The sequence below is a fragment of the Ilyonectria robusta genome (assembly GCF_021365365.1).
Source record: "Ilyonectria robusta strain PMI_751 chromosome Unknown BGZ61scaffold_9, whole genome shotgun sequence".
In the NCBI taxonomy this organism is placed as follows: Eukaryota; Fungi; Ascomycota; class Sordariomycetes; order Hypocreales; family Nectriaceae; genus Ilyonectria; species Ilyonectria robusta.
This window is the reverse complement of record NW_025764443.1, coordinates 1,531,731-1,547,983: the sequence shown is the minus strand read 5'-3', so window position 1 is coordinate 1,547,983 and position 16,253 is coordinate 1,531,731. Positions and strand designations below refer to the sequence as shown.

Genomic DNA, 16,253 nt, shown 5'->3' with positions numbered 1-16,253 from the left:
CAATCCAGACGACAACTTTGTTGCTGGTTCGTGTCTGGAATAGGGATGAATGTGCTAAGAGTAGAAGCGCATACCAGCTTAAACCTCTCCTTGATTGCTCGTTAACTGTGCAGACTTGGTCATAAAGAAGACTAGTTCCCTGGGATATCGGCTTGAAGGTTCACTGAAGTTTGAGGCCTTCGATGCGGTGGACATGAAGTCCCTTAAGACCCAAACAGTTGCTCTCCTCGCTGACAGGATCGTTTTGCGAGGATAAATCAATCCATTTACATATATAGGTATCCCTTACTGTGGTCAAGAGCCAATGCCATTCAACCACTCAAGCAAGCATTCACTTAACCGGTGACCGAAGTGTCATCGACCTTTCCACCTGTAAATGCAACCTTCAATTTGCTAGACATCATACAATCAAGCAAAGACCGAGAATGGAGGCTGAAAGAAAAACTAGACTCCCCGAACCGCTTCTAATAGTACATGCACATGCCTTTCCCTCTTCCCGGATATTGCAGCCTCGTGATACGCCAATTATGCTACACGATATGACTCTGCAAAATGAACAGAGATCACGGACACATTACTTTTTCTCATCCTTGCTCGGCTCCACAACCTGGTTCTTGGTCTTCTCCTCGGTCTGGCTCTCAGTTTGGTTCTTGGTTTGATCCTCGGGTTGGTCCTTGTTTTGCTCCCTGGCACCACCCTTCACAGCAGGAACAAACAAGGCTCTGAAATCAGCATTGCTTTTCTTCGCCACCGGGGCCCCGTTGGTTTCTGTGCCATTGTTGGATGCTGCGGAAGCTGCAGGTCTAGCGAACCCTAGGCCACGCCGGGGACGAGCCTGACCCGCAACCGGTCGGCGAATGGTTGTTGGCGGAGGCATCATGCCCATGGACACGATGCTCTTGGTGGCGGCATCCTTGGAGGTGGTCTCCTTGGAGTTGGTGCCCTTGGAGGTGGACCCCTTGGACCCGTAGACAATGCTGTCTAAACGGCGCTCGGCCTTGGCATGTCGCAGCTCATCGACGGAACCGGTGCGCAACTTGGAACCCTCATATTCCATGCCATTGAGTTGGAGGGCCGCTTTCCCGGCGTTGGCAGCGTCTGAAAATTCAATCTTGGCGCCACCGTGGGCTGGCTGTAGAATAAGCTGGACAATATCACCCATGGGTTCAACAAGGGCTTGGACACGCGCATCATTGACCGTATCGGGAAGGCCCATTAGTGCAATCGTACGGCTTAAGATCTCAGCAGCCGTAGGCTTGTTCTGGTTGTCACTTGGGGCATCAAGAATTATTTCATCTCCCTCATCATCGCGAGTAGAGGTAGGTGCGGGAGAGGCTGATTCGCGCCCGGCGGTAACGGTTCTGGCAGTCGGCTTGAACTTGGTCTCTTTCGACAACGCGACCTCAAGAAAGTTCCTGCGGAATTTGGTGTTGTTCGTCTCTGCAACCGCCTTCTCCGCCTCTTCCTTGGTCGAGAAGTCAATAAAAGCGAAGCCTCGGTTATTGCCTGCCAAAGTCTGTGGCACGTTGACCCTAGTGATCTTGCCATACTGGGAAAAGACTTGTCTCAAGTCGGACTCGGAAACGGCTCGGTCGAGGTTGTTAATGTGAATTTCTCGGCCTGCTGCAAGCGCCCCATCGCGTGACTTCTTGTGACTCGGGTCCGAGTACTTGGCTAACAGCTTGTACTGGCCGTCGAGGACGGTGCCCTCTTTCTTGACGGCCTTGCCTGAAGCTTCCCGATCACGGAACGAAATGTAGCAAAACCGACGACGGGTATTGGCCTGCAGATTCGGCCAGCGGATGCTGAGGATTTCTCCACAATCCTTGAATAGTTGACGAATGTATTTTGCATCCGCCGCTGGCGGGTAGTTGGCGACGTAGACAGTCAGGTCATGTCCCGACTTGACACTGAGCTGCGATTGCTCGAAGTATTTGCCATCTCGGAGCAGCGCAGATTGGGCTTCCTCGGGTGTGGAGAACTCAATAAGGGCCGTTGAAGATCTACCGTCGCTGTCCTGCACCAGAGCTGTGACGTTCTTGATGTGTCCATAGTCCTTGAAGTATTGACGGACCTTGGTCTGAGCAACATCGCTAGGGAGATTGGTCACGATGATGGTCGAGTTTTCCCGGTCCCTCTTGAGATCCTGTGTTGCAGAAGTCTGGGATGCAGTGTCGTCAACGTCACTCTTCTGCCGCTTGCTGGTACTGGTATTCTCGTCCTGGGTAGGCGGAACGGATTCACGTTTCCGCTTGGAGCCCTGATGGGGGTCTGCCTCCTCAGTTGAGACCTGCGCTTCCTGCGCACGGTAATATGCCGCATACTGGGCAGCCTTCTCCTTTTCTTCGTGGGCCCGGCGCTTGTTGAGTGCCTCCTCGGTTTTGTGCGCTCGATCAGCCGCTTTCCGAACCGAGAGTGGTGGTTCATAATCATTGCAATGTTGCATATAAACTTCTAAAACCTTTTCTGGCCAGTCGATGGTTTTCCGCGAGACAGCCCGGACGAGAACGGCGGTTGCCAATGACGGGGTCCGGAAACTGGCGTTGACAGACGAGGGCGTCGGGCTCCGAGTTTCTTGGACGCTCGTTGATGAGAAGATCAGCATCTCCCACATGTAATATCTGAACCAAAAGTCGTTGCTGTTGGCATGGATCTGGACCGCGGCCAACTTGTTCCACTGAGCTCTGGCCTCATCGATGGCGCCCTTCTTTTCAGTCAGGTACTGGATGTATATACGTTCGAGCCGAAACTTGGGGTCGCCTTGAAAGTCTTTCCCGTAAAGTCTTCGACCAATGATAGTGACGTCCTCCAGCGCCGCACTCAAGCCAACATCGGCGAGATCGACGGATTCATCCGTGGCAGTGACATCCATGGCTGTCCGCTTCAGAAAACCGCACCAGGCCTCATACATTCCGATCATGCCCTCCATTCCGTCCCTGAGAATCTGACTCTCATTGGTCGCAGTGTGCTTGATGGATTCGATCTCGGCGAAGGGCAGCTTGGTTTCCTCAGCGCAAAGGATATACCTGTTCCACAAACGCCCTGACCAAGGACAGCGTTGAACCGCTCTGCGAAGAACATCGAGCAAGTTACCGGGGGCCTGCAAGTCGGAGTTGGAGGACGAAAGAAAGACGATATACCTGTACCAGGTGGCCTGGTCGGTGGCGAGAACACCAGTGAGGGCTCGGGCGTAGAGGCCGCGACATATGTCGATGCCAATTTTGGGGTAGTCATTACTGCGCCTGCTCTGAAGCATTTCCCAGTCCAGATATTCTGTCATGGCATCCTTCTGAGCTTCGACATCACCGTCAGAAAATCCTTTCTTGAGTTTGAGCTCAAAGGGATCGCGAGCAGCGATGAGACGTTTGACCTCCTGGGCATTGTTGGTGACATCTTTCATTGAGTCTAACCAGGCGTCAGGGTTATAATTTGATAGGAAGTTGGAGTAGTTTTGAGAGGTCTCTTCCCAGGTCAGGTGGGGTGTCTGTAAGCGATCGCAGTAGAGATGGGTGATGCGCTTGATGCCCTCGGGAGTGCGCGTCGTGGAGAGCAGCTCCATTTCGAGAGAGACCCAGCGATCCCAGAGCAGGTGGCTGTCGTTGAGGCGGTATTGAATAGCCTCGTAGCCTTGCTGCCACAGATCAAGAGCAGCGCCAAAGGAGAACAGCTCGCGACCCATCATGCGCTCCTCATCGGTCCAGCCATCACTGGCAAGGGCCTGGGTAGCCTCCCAGAGTGACCAGAAGTAGTCGCAGTAAGAGAGCCAGATGCGCAAGCTGCCGGGCTCGGCGGCAACGGCGCGTTTATATTGCTCAACGGTATGGACGCGATTTTCGAGGTCGGAGGCGTTTCGGATGGTCTCTTCGAGGTATGCGAGCCAACCGTCTTCGCCGACGGGCTTGGCCATGTTGGCCATGTTTGCCATGGCCATACGACAGGGGCGAGAGTTGGATACGGATTGCTGGATAGCGGGTAGAGAACGGGGGCCCGCGGACGGCGGATGTCAGACGGGGTTGCTTCGCAGACAGGCGACGGTCGCGATATTGAGGGTATCCCAAATTGGAGAAAGATCGTTGTTGCGACAGAGGAAGTTGGAGTCAGAGGACGAGACTCCACCCGATGTGGTTGGCGCGAGGGCCTATTTGTTTGAGTGTTCAACAGCCAGTAAACGACGCCGGATAGTTAGCGCCTGTCTCCGGGACTGGCTGCAAGGCTCTGATGTGTGTGCAATAGAGCTGGTGAACACAAAGTGCGTTCATCTGTTGGTGTGGGTGTGTGGGCGAAGTGCGAGAGCGGGTGTTCAACCCAGAAAAAAAAATAAGGATCGACGTTGAACAGGCAGTGGAAGGAGCACGCGCTCCACATTACGCTGCGCTGGTGTCGTGTCTTATAGTACAAGGTACCTTGACGTGCCACTCCAGGCCACAAACATCTTGCTTGCTTCGTTACTCAACCTTATAAATCTAGAAGAACACCAAGGCGCGGCTCTTAGTAGACGATTATTTCAATGTCTTTCAAATATGCGCGCACTTGACTCGCATGGCATACATTCGTGCCTTAGACCATCGAGTGGGGGCCTCATATACCGTACATTAGGTACAATGGCGGAGGGCCGTAAGTAGACATAGACGCCTCGGTAGGAAGAAGGAATTATTAATGTTCTTTTTTGTCGTGGTCTCTATAACAGCTGTCGGGACGGTTCAATAACCCCTTCCAATTAGCACATTGTAGAGCTTGGTCAACAGTGAATGTGTGTCAGCGGCGCCAGCCCCCGCCATCTTTCATTTTCCGGAGCGCGTCATATGATGTAATGCCGAGCGCCAACGGTGCAGTCTCTCAAGGCCTAGAACAATCCGCACGGGCTCTTCTATGTTTATTTTGTCTGCTCGCCCCTTCGCGACGTTACTTTTTTTTTTTTTTAATTTTTTTTTATCTCTTCAACCCGAAAATATGGATGCTCTGGCCTTCCCAAGAGCGTTATGTACTTCCTTGATTGCCAACTCCCTGCTTCTGGATTGCTCATCTCTCATTGATCAGCACCCTATTCGGACTCCGGCTCCCTGGTCCGGGCCCAAAATTGGGCCTTGGTTCTTCGCTTCGCGAGGACAGTGATACGACTGCCGATCATTTCTCTAACAGGATGGGTCAGCGGACGGTCTAGACCCAAGCTAGGCTGTCCAATGCTGAATGGTGTTTTCTTTGGTGCAACTGGTGCGAGGGCCAATTATCCCCGAGCTGTTATTCCCATCACCTGGAGGGGTTAGACCAGATATGGATCTAACGATCCAGTGACTCCTGGGCCTTTGGTTGTTAGCCTTGTGGTGTGAGAATGTCACGTCTGGTGCACCAATATGTAAGCATTTATGTAGACGACCTAGGGATGCCACCCCGTCTGGACTATGTTGCTCTGGCGAGACCCGACGAGCCTTAGAGGATGGTTGCATGTTGAAAGAGGAGGAGAGATGCGCAAGCCAATATAAAACATTGCTTAGCCAACACACGGCCACCAGCTACCAAGGTTGCTTGACGGGCGCATCTAAACGGGCACAACATTTTAGACCTACATGGAGTCGTCCGCGAGCTGAGGCCCGCGTCTGTCTGGAAAATTCGTATCAAGCACTCCTGTTTTCCCACCAAGTATCTCGATTTTGTCACTCCTGGGCCATTGGGAGTCGCGTCAATATCATCCCTGCCATACTGAATTAATAGGTCGGTTGCAGCGGACCGACTGACGCAATAACGGGACCAGCTCTGGATGACGCCTATTGAATCTCGTGGCGCAAAAGCGGACAATGCCCCCAAGTTAAGGTCCGACCAAGCTATTTAGCAATCCGAATCTGAGCATCAAGTATGTCAGGGAGATATTGGGTTCATTGGTGCCATCGGAATCGCTTCGTTCCGAGATCTGGATGTCATTGTACTCCGTAGTATTCATAACCCTGTCTTAAGACCATTCACGCGAAAGGCAGGGGGGTTCATCAGATCGGAGACGTAGGGGCTTGTTCTGCGACGCGACCAGCGGGAAGAACCCTTCTCCTGGGAAAGATCGAAATTTGATATAATGCATGGTGAAGTTGGATGGTAAAGATTCTTGGCTGATGAGTTTCGCTCGGGCTGTGTCTTGGTGAGCGATTTTCTGGAAATTATCCCGATAGTGACCAGGTTGTCTTGAGTCAACCCGGGATCAGTTTCTCAGCTCTAAGAAGTAGAGATCCTTTCGATGAGGGTCCATCTGGTAATACGTCAGGATGTCGATGCGCTGTTTACGTATGTTAGGAAATGAGATTAGGGAACGTGGAAGTCGACATTCTGATTGGGATCCTGACACGAAAGCGGTCGGGTCGCTGGTTGGGTTTCTCTGCCAAGAGTCCAATGAGATGTACTTCGTATGCGACGCTCCTTGCTATCGATAATCTCAGGCTGGTGGTGGAACCCGCTTTGCGCCCCAACATCCTCTCCTGCTCCTTCTCTCAGCGCTTTGGCAGAACCAGCGCAGCAACCATGGCATTCTTCAACATGCGATGTAGATCTGGGACTGCAACTGTGGATGTAGAGTCTAGAATACCAACCTCGAGCGACCACTCCAGATGAGACGAAGCGAGATGCAATTGATCAAGACCAGACAGAGGCCGCCTTTGAAGCCCCCGCTGCCTGATCGCACAGCCCACTCACTATGAGTGATCCCAGCGTATCGCCGTCCCGGTAGCGGGGAAGATGCAAGGTGCCGGGCTATTGTTTCACGCTAGACTTAGCGGCCGTTTTGCGCGCCTGGGTTGGTTCTGTATTGATCCGCACCAACATCGTCAAGACACACATGAAACGGAAAATGATGGAGGTTACTGCGGCCAAATGACTCTGTGACCTCGTACGAAGTACTCCGTACTGGTTGCTTAGGTCTCTGCGCATCTCCTTTTCGGCATTCCAGCAATGTGACACCGACCTATTCGGGCTTTTATCGAGCTTTTATCGAGCAGGACTGACTAGGGCTCTCTCGTCGACCCGACATCGTATAAATATTTTTTGTTTCCTTTCTCCTGCCAACGTGCATTACTCGACGGGATGATCCCTGATGCCGATCCGGAACGCTCCACATGCAAACCCATGGCGCAAGTCAACGGTCGACTTAGATCTCATGTTTTAGACGCAAGGGAAAGGAGGGCGATCACTGCCGGCGGGTGCATACACGGAGCTATCTTTGCATGCACATGATACGTGCTGCGCTGTCCGCGCCTTTCCCTCCGAAACCACCTGTTGGTTTGACCGCCAGCGCCCCAAACCTGACCTGATGGGAACTACTAGACGTCGGAGGGAGATTGCGTGAGGCTTTACACTCAACGCGTAGTAGTGCCCTAGGAGGGTCAAAGGGAGCCCGAGCCCTGTCCGGTTCCCTACGTGCTACCCGGTCCGGCGACGTCCGTGAGAGAGATGATGAGGCAGAGCATGGGCATCCTTCATTCTCCCGCCGACATGGAACTCCCATCTGGCAGCTGAACAGACTTATTATGCTCCACCTGCGAAGTGACGAAGGATTGCGGCTGGCGACCAGGCCTAGGATTTTCATCTGCCCACCCTGTCTCGTTCTGGGGACGCACCCACCGCTGATAGGCTGCAGCCCCGGATCCCAGGACGCGCACTGGGGTTATAATTAGCTGGGGTCTTCTTCAGTGTCCATCATAATACAACTGCTGCTAGAATAACGCATGACCGAGTGTTTCGTCGCTGCAGCTGCCAACACCGACTATTCGGTCAGTCGGTCTGCCTCGGGCATCGGGGCAGCGCCATCTGACCTGCATCGCCTGGAGTAAATTAACTAGCAGACGGCAGGGACACGTCTTGCCGCTATCTGCACAAAGGGACTGGATACTACCTCGTACCCGAGAGCCATCCCACTCACTACGTAGTATTGGCCTCCCGATATATCCCAAGGCACTGCGCCACCTGTGCCCGACAGTTATCACAGGCGCAATTGGGCGATGAAGTAGCGAGGCAATGATGAAACCCCGAGTGTGTGTGCCCATAGGGACGATCTGTGGGTGACAGGCGCCTACAGAAGAACATGGGCGGCACCAAGACCCGAGTCGGTAGATGGGTGGCACTGTGTCCGATGGTGTTGCGGGGGCGTTCTACACGGCGTCAGGGGGTTGGGACCCGCCAACTATTGGCTTCTGCCCCTATTCACGTCAGACTTCCGGATCCTGGGCTTGCGCAGCCTGACGGTCATTTAGTGAAATACGATGCATGGGTGGTCAGGTTTACTCCATCCCGGATGATTATGCACTGTGCATGCCTCCTGCCCTTGGAAAATGGAAACCGGAGGCTTCCCGGGACTCTCAGCGCGAGGACAGGGGCCGTTTCTAGGGCACCCAAATTCAAGCCTAGGCCTCCCACGGTTCCAGGGCTTCCAGGGCTTCCATTCAGGCCTCCCCTGGCCGTCGCGTGCTGTATATGCCGCCAGCGCTATCCAATCCAAGCCCTCAAGCCCTCCCACCCCGCCGGGTCGCCCTGGCTGGAATTCTCCTACCTATGTACCGAGCCCGCACCTACAGGAGGCACTTGCCTCCCCGGGTACCTACTTACCTGGCGGATCCAACGCGAAAACCCGCTAAGAGTGACCTACCAAGGGACCTAGCGCCAGGGAGCCCTGGACAATATCACCATTCCCTTCAATTCCACATCCCCCCCAAGATCTCGTTGACCCAGTCTGTCTCTTCTTCATTCCTCACCTCCCTTTGTTGCGACGTCTTTCTCTTGTGATCCTCGTCATCACGAACCCACTGGTCACGCTTGGGCTCCATTCGTTCTACAGCCGTCTTGTTCAACCTCTTCTACGCTCCTTTCGTCTTCTTCCTCTCCTTCTTCTTCCTTCCCGGTTCGGTGATCGCGTCTTGGGACTTCCGCCACTCTCTTCGGTGTCCCGGGTTCCTGTTCAATCCTACCACGTCACCGATTCGATTCTTTTATTCACTCGCCGTTCCGAATCCTCCTTCAGCTTACCTCGTCATTCCTTGAACTCTGTTGGCCGACCTATCCCGGCCCTTCTTCAGCCTCTATTTCTTCGTATTCGACCCGGGATCGACTGCATCGCCTGCATCACCTGCTGCACGGATCGTGTGCCACGTTGGACCGCTCTTGTCCCACCATTACCGATTCTCATTTTTCGCTTTCTATTTGACCTCCCCAACCTGGGATCCAGCTGGTCGTCTCTGGTCTTCGTCGTTCCTGTCGCTCCATCGACTTGTCCGGACTCGTCCTGGCTTTGGCTCTGGCCCGCCCGTCCCTCGTTTAAACCCACAGACATTCGTTTTACCCGCCGATATCCTACGGCGTTCGCATCGCCATCTATATCCACCTCGATCCATTCTGCCGCCCGTTAAGATGCGCTTTTTGCTCTCTGCTCTAGGTGCGCTGGGCGCCCTGCATGTTCTCGGCGTGTCGGCAGCCACTGACTGCATCGTAAGTCCATCCAAGCTCCACACAGAAGGAGTCAACCGCGCGCTCCCACTCACATCCATGCTTACTGGTATCGTTTCCAGGGTGCATGTACCAATGAACTCAGAGACCAGTTCACCACTTTCAGCTGTACCAGCGCCGAAGATGGTGCTTGCCTCTGTGTGAACCCTTCTTTCGTGACCGGCATTCGAGAATGCTCGACTGGCCGTTGTCAAGCTCTAGACACCGAAACAGACGAGTATCTTAATTCCCAATTTTGCGCGGGTAAGCCAACAAGCCTGTTGTTCGTGAGCTAGAAGACTGACTTCCCAAGGCGTTGCGTTGCCATCGGCTTCTGCTTCCGCATCTGCCGTGTCTACCGCTGAGGTTGCTTCTTCCACGGCTGCCGCATCTACTGAAGTGGCGTCAACCACCGAAGTCGTGTCATCCACCGAAGCTCCTGCTAGCACCGAAGCTCCTGCTAGCACCGAAGCTCCTGCCAGTACGGAAGCTAGCTCGTCTTCCGAGGAATCACCGTCGACCTCTAGTCTACCTGAATCGACCCAGGCCTCTGAGACTGCCGAGGCGACTGTAAGCATGACAACATGGACAACCCCTAAACACACCACTAATATCATTCCCAGGCTACTGAATCTGCCTCCAAAACTGCTGCCACTGCGTCCGGTACTACTGATATTGCCAATGCCGGCGCATCAGCAACCTCTGCTGCGGACAAGAATAATTCCGAGAAAGACCAGGATTCCTCTGACTCTGGACTATCCTCCTCGGCTAAAATCGGTATCAGTGTTGGTGTTGGTGCCGTCGCCGTCGCCCTGATCGGTGTTGCCATCTGCTTCCTCCTGAAATCACGCAGACGCAAGCAGGAGCAGCAACGGCAGCGAGGACCCCCCCTTGCAATTTCTCAACCTCTCCCCGGCGGCGGAAGGGCATATGCCTCAGGCGACCATGGATCTATCCGCGAGAAGGATACATATGACCTGGAGATGGTTGCCAACCGCTACGAGGATATGGTGCCACGGACAACGCCTCGAACTATGGTATGATAACTACAGTGACGGGCAAAATTTGAAACTAGGAGTTTGGGAGCGGAGAAAACCCACATGTTGACCGATTCTGGTCCCAAGGCATTTTGATGTTATACGTTCCCCATCTTATGCAACCGGGCTGGCCATGGTTTTTAAGAATCAGGAGTTCATTGACTCGGCCAAGGGAAATTAGGATTACTGCTTGATCTACCCCTCAACTTGTGCCGGCTGGCGTTGCCAAATTTGTATTTCGTTTCCTTTTTCGTGATATTCCTCGAACGCCCTTATATCGAGCGAGCCAGCAAGTTCTTTTTTCGGAGATGACTGATGCAGGTGTCATTTCTCATCGGAGAAGGGGAGGAATATGTTAATCTGGAATTGAAAGGCAGATTCCATGGCACTAGCCTTTCTTTTTTTTGCTCAATTGTACAACTATTCCCTTGTGTACATATCTTACAGGTGTCTAAGAGGGATTACATGCAAACCCCGCCAATGCCTAGGCTCTCCAATTCTTTTGTCCTGCCAACACAAATAACGTGGATGTAAACTTTACCACGAGTAGTACGGCCGTTGTCCGTAGACGGGTCGGTTGGGTAGATGCACCCAGGGTCCCTTCTTGGCTTTCTGGGCCTCGCGGTCCTCATACTCTCGGATTCTGGACTTTTCCTCCTTGAGCAGGATGGTCAAGCCTGTGTAACGCAAAAGTTAGCATCAGTCAAATAATGATTTCTGAAAAATTGATACGTACTCGTGCTAGGATGTCGGATAATACCCATCCTGCCACGGCCCTTGTAGTCGATTTTCTTTCCCCGCCAGGTGCCCCGGCCCACCCACGACTGAGCAATATACATACGTGTCGGGTCAGTGATCTCGATCCACTTGCCCTCCTTGGTCTGGATCTTGCGAGGTTTGGCGAATGTCTCGCCGTTGGCCTGACCCAGACCCATGCCGCGCTGAGCAATTGCCAAGTCGCGGGCTTCTTCGAGGTAGTACCGCACCTCAGCAGCAAACTTCTTCTTGGACCATGACATTTGGGTGATGGCGTCGTCGACGGGCTTGCCGGCGATCTGGCGGGCAAGCATGACAAGCTTCTTGACACTCGTAGGCATGAACTCGCTCTTGTGCAGCAGCTCACGCTCTGACATCTTGATGCGCTCCTCCTTAGTCAGGCGACCGTTGCGGCGGACCATCTGAATGACCTTCTTGCGCTGCCAGCGGATACGACTCCGAGGGTCGGGGTCCACAACCATAGCCATGTTCTCCTTCGTCTTCTGCTCCATCTCGCCCGCTCCCGGGGTCGCCTCGGTCGACGGGCCCTTCTGAGGTGCTTCGATCTCGTCCTGGAAGATGTTGTCCTCAACACCGCTGTACATGCTGCGCTCGAGGAACTGCTCGCGGTTCTTGGGGTCGTCGAGCTGCCCGGTCACGGGATCGCCCGTGGCCGCCAAATTGTCCTTTGTGCGAGGCTTGCCCCATCCCTTGAAGATATTGGTGGACCATTTGTGTCGTCGCTGTACCGAGGATCCGAGGCCGGTGGACCAGACATGTGTTTGGGAGCTTGGAAGATGGTTCGGGGCCCTTGCTGTACGAGGGGAAATATTGTCAGCCAAAGGTCGAATACACGAGCCAATTGAGCTCTGCTGAACCAGAAAAGATCAACGTACCTGACAGCGCCAACCGCCGGGCGGCTATGCGGAGACTCATGGCAGCAAGTATGGTTGTGGCGTGCTAAAGCCCAAGTCTCGTGCTGTCGCTCTCACTCTCGCAGTTGTCAAGCAAGCACGAGTACCGCCTCACCTGTCGAGATTCTTTTCCAGCGTGCCCGGGGTTGAGCCGGCGTGAGTTCCCGGGTTGCACGTGACTTGCATCCTTAGCGCGATTAACATCAGACCATCCTCGGGATGAACTCACAACCTCACGACCGCATCAACTCGAATCAGCCTCACAGCTTCCCTCTCCTTCTCCCGAACCGCATCGCAAAAGGATTATAATCAAAATGGCCGTCCGACCCGTCACTGGTGTATGTCTTCTACGACTCAATGGCTCGGGAGCGCGCCGCCCCGACCGGGCCAGAGGAACCTTGGGAGAGCTTTTCGTGGACTGACTTTGTTGTTGTTGTAGATGCTCCGACGAAACCTCGTCCTGGACCTCGGCATCGCTCTTGGTATGTCGCCAGATCCCCTCAATCGACCGAATTGAACACGTCCCGGGTTGTCGTATCGCAGTACACTTAGAGGAGGATGCTTCAGAGACGCTGACAATTCGGGCAATGTGGTTGGTTGGTGGGAATAATGGGCTGATCAGCATCATAGGATCCGGCTTCGCCATGGCCAACGTCTTCTGGTACGTGGATATTTGACGAGAAAATGCAGCTATGCAACGTACAAGAGAACTAATCGGCGTGGCAGGTACGGCTTCCACATGCCCCGAACCAACGCCCGCGACAACCACTACATCAAGTTGGAGGCTGAGCGTGCTGCCGCCAAGGCCGAGTAACGGATGACCCAATGGCATTCGTAATTGCAAAGAGGCAAGGGGGATGAGCAGGACCTAGACTGTCGAGGGGTGAAGCTTCTCAATGTTTCGTTTGTCTTGTCGCTGGATAGAAGAACAAATTATCAAGGCTTCATCTGAGACGGTGCTTGACAATCTGTACAATAGGCAAGGGCAACCAAGTCGATGTGTGCTTTGATCAGCACCCGCTGCGCCATTGACATGTGTTATGTTTTTATTGATACCGGGAGGTTCAATGGCGCTGCGTTGTGTCCTCGTAGTATTGTATCTCTGCAGATGCGGAGCTCTCCATCCATGACGTGACACCCCGCCTGATTAAGGTTGACTCCTCCGATTGTTTCTGAATAATATTCACACCAAGCCTCTCCAACTTCAATCGTGACATAGCTCGTCTGCACTGCGTAGAGAGGTCCCAGTGACCCGCAGCCAAAGAAGGCGGTTCTTGCCGATACCACCTCGGGACAATCAATTCCTCCCTGATGAGTCCTGATGAGTCAGGATCCACCGAAGATGACAAGATCCTAGAGAGTACACCAACGCCAATATTCAAAGCCGCGAAAACGCCGTATTTAGTCTACTCCAATACTCCCATGGCATAAAAGTGAGCATGGTAGCTTATCTCCGCAATCCATCAATAGGCAGCAGGCACGCCAGCCGGGCTGCGCATTGCCCAGTCTTGAGAGGTTAACCTCAAGAATAAGTCGCTCCGTGAGAATGGCACAGATGATGAAGTGATCACCGAGCTGAATCGGGTGAGCTCCAGCTTGACGACCAGTGGTAGTGTTGGGGAGGCTTCTCTTCAGTGCTGCCGCTGTTTTTGCTGCTGCCGCCTTTTTCAGCGGCGGCCGAATAATCCTTCCCCTCCCACGCCGTAGTCTCAACCATAAAAGTGCCCTTTCTGTCTTTGCACCTTCATCACGCAACATCAGCAAACCAGACCACGCATGACGAACGCGGAGACAGCGCAACCGAAGACAACTCACTTGCGGAACAGCCGGTCAACAGCGTAGCACTGCACGGCACTGTCCCACGTGACAGGTTCCTTGATTTCGCACTTGTACTGCAGCATCTCGAGGAGCTCGCAGCTCTTAAGGTCGACGTTGCGCTCACCAGCCTCGAGCTTGCGCTTGCGGCCCTTCAGGTCGGCCTGCACACGATCGGGCAGCTCGGAGGCGTGGAAGACCTGGCACGGGTACCCCATTGCGGCGCAGTCGTTTTATGAAGTTATTGGTGGATGACGACGATGGAGGCGGCGACGGGCGCGCGACTGTTGGGCGAGGTTGAGGAAGCAAGTCTGGAGGAGGTGAGTTTCTGGGAGCTGCTTTGGCGGGCCTGAGCTTTTTCCTTTTTCTGGACGTCACAACACCACAACATAACCATAGTCAATATCGACTTTGGTCTCAACATCGCAATCAATCAATCAGCTTCACAATAATTTCCTGGACAAACACAAGACACCTCATTTTCTACTCGAGTGGGTAGAGAAGGTTTGGTAAGGACAAGTCGAGTGACTTTGTTACCCTCCACTCACATCATCGAGGCTATCATCCAACCGAGTGATGTAGGAGCAAGGTTGGCCGTCAACGCATCTACAGCGGGAAACTCTCTAAGCAGTCGGCCGAAGGATCCCCCGTTTCCGAGAGTAGATCTGTTGTTGTCATCGCTACTTCTACCGTCATGGATTGCTGGTCGCTCACGGCGGATGGATGCTGAAATGCTGCTACAGATGCTCCAGGGCGTGCGTTCAGCCCTGACTCTTGCCCTGGAACCAACATCCCCCGGTAATAGAGCATCAACCCAAGGTCATATCCAGGCAGCCAAGTCCACGCACATGCAGCCGTTGGATCAACTTGCAGCTCGTCGTTTCCAGGCCACAAAGGCCGCAGGTGTGAGTCTATCTGGGCGCCATTTACCGCTACTCTACAAACTCATCTCAACCCTTGTTTCCCCTCCGCACCTACATGCCCTGCTCGTCATTGACTTGGATGGGCGTTTTGATACGACCCGTCTCACCTGCGTCGAATCCAATCTGCGTCATGTCTACGTCCAGCGGCCCGCTCGCAGCAACACGGAACGTCTCCGCGCGGTGGTGGCCGAAGCCGAGGGCTTCATGCTCTACGGCAACGGCGCCCACGCGAGTACTGCCCGCCAGTGGTGGGGTACCGTCGTTGTGGGAGGCCTTGGCGCTGGGGATATCGCGGCAGGCTGGAAGGGATGGCTACGGGTGGACCGCGAGCACATCCGCGGCTTCACAATCGGCATCAGTGCGGAGGAGGCCATGGAACAGCGGGGCCGGCGCCAAGATGCCGTGGATGGAGCGGGATGGGCGGCTACGTCAGAATGGGGAGGCTTCTCCTTCAAGGAGATCGGCGGCCGGGACGAAGACGACGAGAGTCATGCAGACGAAGAAGAGAGCCGAGTATGAACTTTTGCAAGCCAAGCTAAGCTACTTCCCCGAAAAATGTTCTGCATGGTTGACGTAGGAGTTCGTGTTCTTCCGAACTTCTTTAATTCACTCAAGTAGACATGCATGACCTTTTTGTTATAAATTTAACTTCAGGAAGGGGATTAGTATAAAGGAGGTATAAAAGTTACAACCGGGCCGTCCAGAGACGACTAACAAGGGCATGTACATGTAGAGAAGAATACTTGACAAGATCCCCCTGTATCTCTTGTATCACATAAGACGTACATCCTTAGTCTCACATTGGCTTCGGCATCCCAGCGAATAGCAAAAGACCTGGGTCCAATCGTCGACCGGCGAGTATCCATGTGGCTCCCAGCCCACAGGGCTTGACATGGAGAAACTGGGGGTAAGTAGGGGCAATCTGCCTTGGCTGGGCGTCGAATATGAAGAGGGTGTGTAACAAGAACGCGAACTGCAGGCATATACCCGCCAGATAAGCCACACTCGGTACAATTCTCGCTCGGATGTATGGATTAGGCTTACCGCTGTCCTGTGGAGAAGAGCAGACAAAGTTGACACATCGAGGGATGGGGGTCGGCATTGTCAAGTTGCTCGACAAGTCACTCCAGAAAGGGCTTGCCATGGTGTCTAAGAACCCCCGAATATAGTACTGCGCCCGCAACATTAGCCGGAAGTGAGTCAATGTGTTATGGTGGGCAATACGAGAGTTAGATGCATGAAAATCGCTTTTCTCTCACACAATTCCATGCCTCAATTTTCAAGAATACCAGCAAAACTGCACCTAATAAGACTCACTCTTAGCAGTTACTCCGCATAATCACCAATTTGTTTTTCTT

The 16,253-nt window shown here is 53.6% G+C and overlaps 6 protein-coding genes across 6 annotated transcripts; 3 read left to right on the top strand and 3 right to left on the bottom strand.

The window, feature by feature from the left end:
* Nucleotides 1-525: 525 nt before the first annotated feature.
* Nucleotides 526-3,907, bottom strand: BGZ61DRAFT_493907 (uncharacterized protein; the record flags this gene model as incomplete). Its single annotated transcript, XM_046250707.1, has 2 exons — nt 526-545; nt 697-3,907. The coding sequence occupies 2 exons, from the start codon at nt 3,905-3,907 to the stop codon at nt 526-528; spliced, it is 3,231 nt and encodes a 1,076-aa protein (XP_046105025.1).
* Nucleotides 3,908-9,002: 5,095 nt separating this feature from the next.
* Nucleotides 9,003-10,648, top strand: BGZ61DRAFT_241124 (uncharacterized protein). Its single transcript, XM_046238350.1, has 4 exons — nt 9,003-9,453; nt 9,534-9,714; nt 9,764-10,020; nt 10,074-10,648. Exons 1-4 carry the CDS (start codon nt 9,376-9,378, stop codon nt 10,491-10,493), a joined length of 936 nt encoding a protein of 311 aa, XP_046105024.1. The 5' UTR covers nt 9,003-9,375; the 3' UTR covers nt 10,494-10,648.
* A 217-nt stretch (nt 10,649-10,865) lies between these two features.
* On the bottom strand, nt 10,866-12,266 carry BGZ61DRAFT_451737 (ribosomal protein L22/L17). Its single transcript, XM_046245858.1, has 3 exons — nt 12,140-12,266; nt 11,224-12,057; nt 10,866-11,164 (listed from the first exon to the last, which is right to left on the bottom strand). Exons 1-3 carry the CDS (start codon nt 12,177-12,179, stop codon nt 11,025-11,027), a joined length of 1,014 nt encoding a protein of 337 aa, XP_046105023.1. The 5' UTR covers nt 12,180-12,266; the 3' UTR covers nt 10,866-11,024.
* Nucleotides 12,267-12,471: 205 nt separating this feature from the next.
* On the top strand, nt 12,472-12,971 carry BGZ61DRAFT_532417 (uncharacterized protein; the record flags this gene model as incomplete). Its single annotated transcript, XM_046253865.1, has 4 exons — nt 12,472-12,495; nt 12,597-12,639; nt 12,788-12,818; nt 12,884-12,971. 4 exons carry the CDS (start codon nt 12,472-12,474, stop codon nt 12,969-12,971), a joined length of 186 nt encoding a protein of 61 aa, XP_046105022.1.
* Nucleotides 12,972-13,724: 753 nt separating this feature from the next.
* On the bottom strand, nt 13,725-14,190 carry BGZ61DRAFT_493905 (uncharacterized protein; the record flags this gene model as incomplete). Its single annotated transcript, XM_046250706.1, has 2 exons — nt 13,725-13,899; nt 13,973-14,190. 2 exons carry the CDS (start codon nt 14,188-14,190, stop codon nt 13,725-13,727), a joined length of 393 nt encoding a protein of 130 aa, XP_046105021.1.
* BGZ61DRAFT_241129 (uncharacterized protein) lies at nt 14,070-15,510 on the top strand. The gene is made up of 2 exons (XM_046238351.1): nt 14,070-14,292; nt 14,716-15,510. The coding sequence occupies exons 1-2, from the start codon at nt 14,224-14,226 to the stop codon at nt 15,412-15,414; spliced, it is 768 nt and encodes a 255-aa protein (XP_046105020.1). The 5' UTR covers nt 14,070-14,223; the 3' UTR covers nt 15,415-15,510.
* Nucleotides 15,511-16,253: the final 743 nt, after the last annotated feature.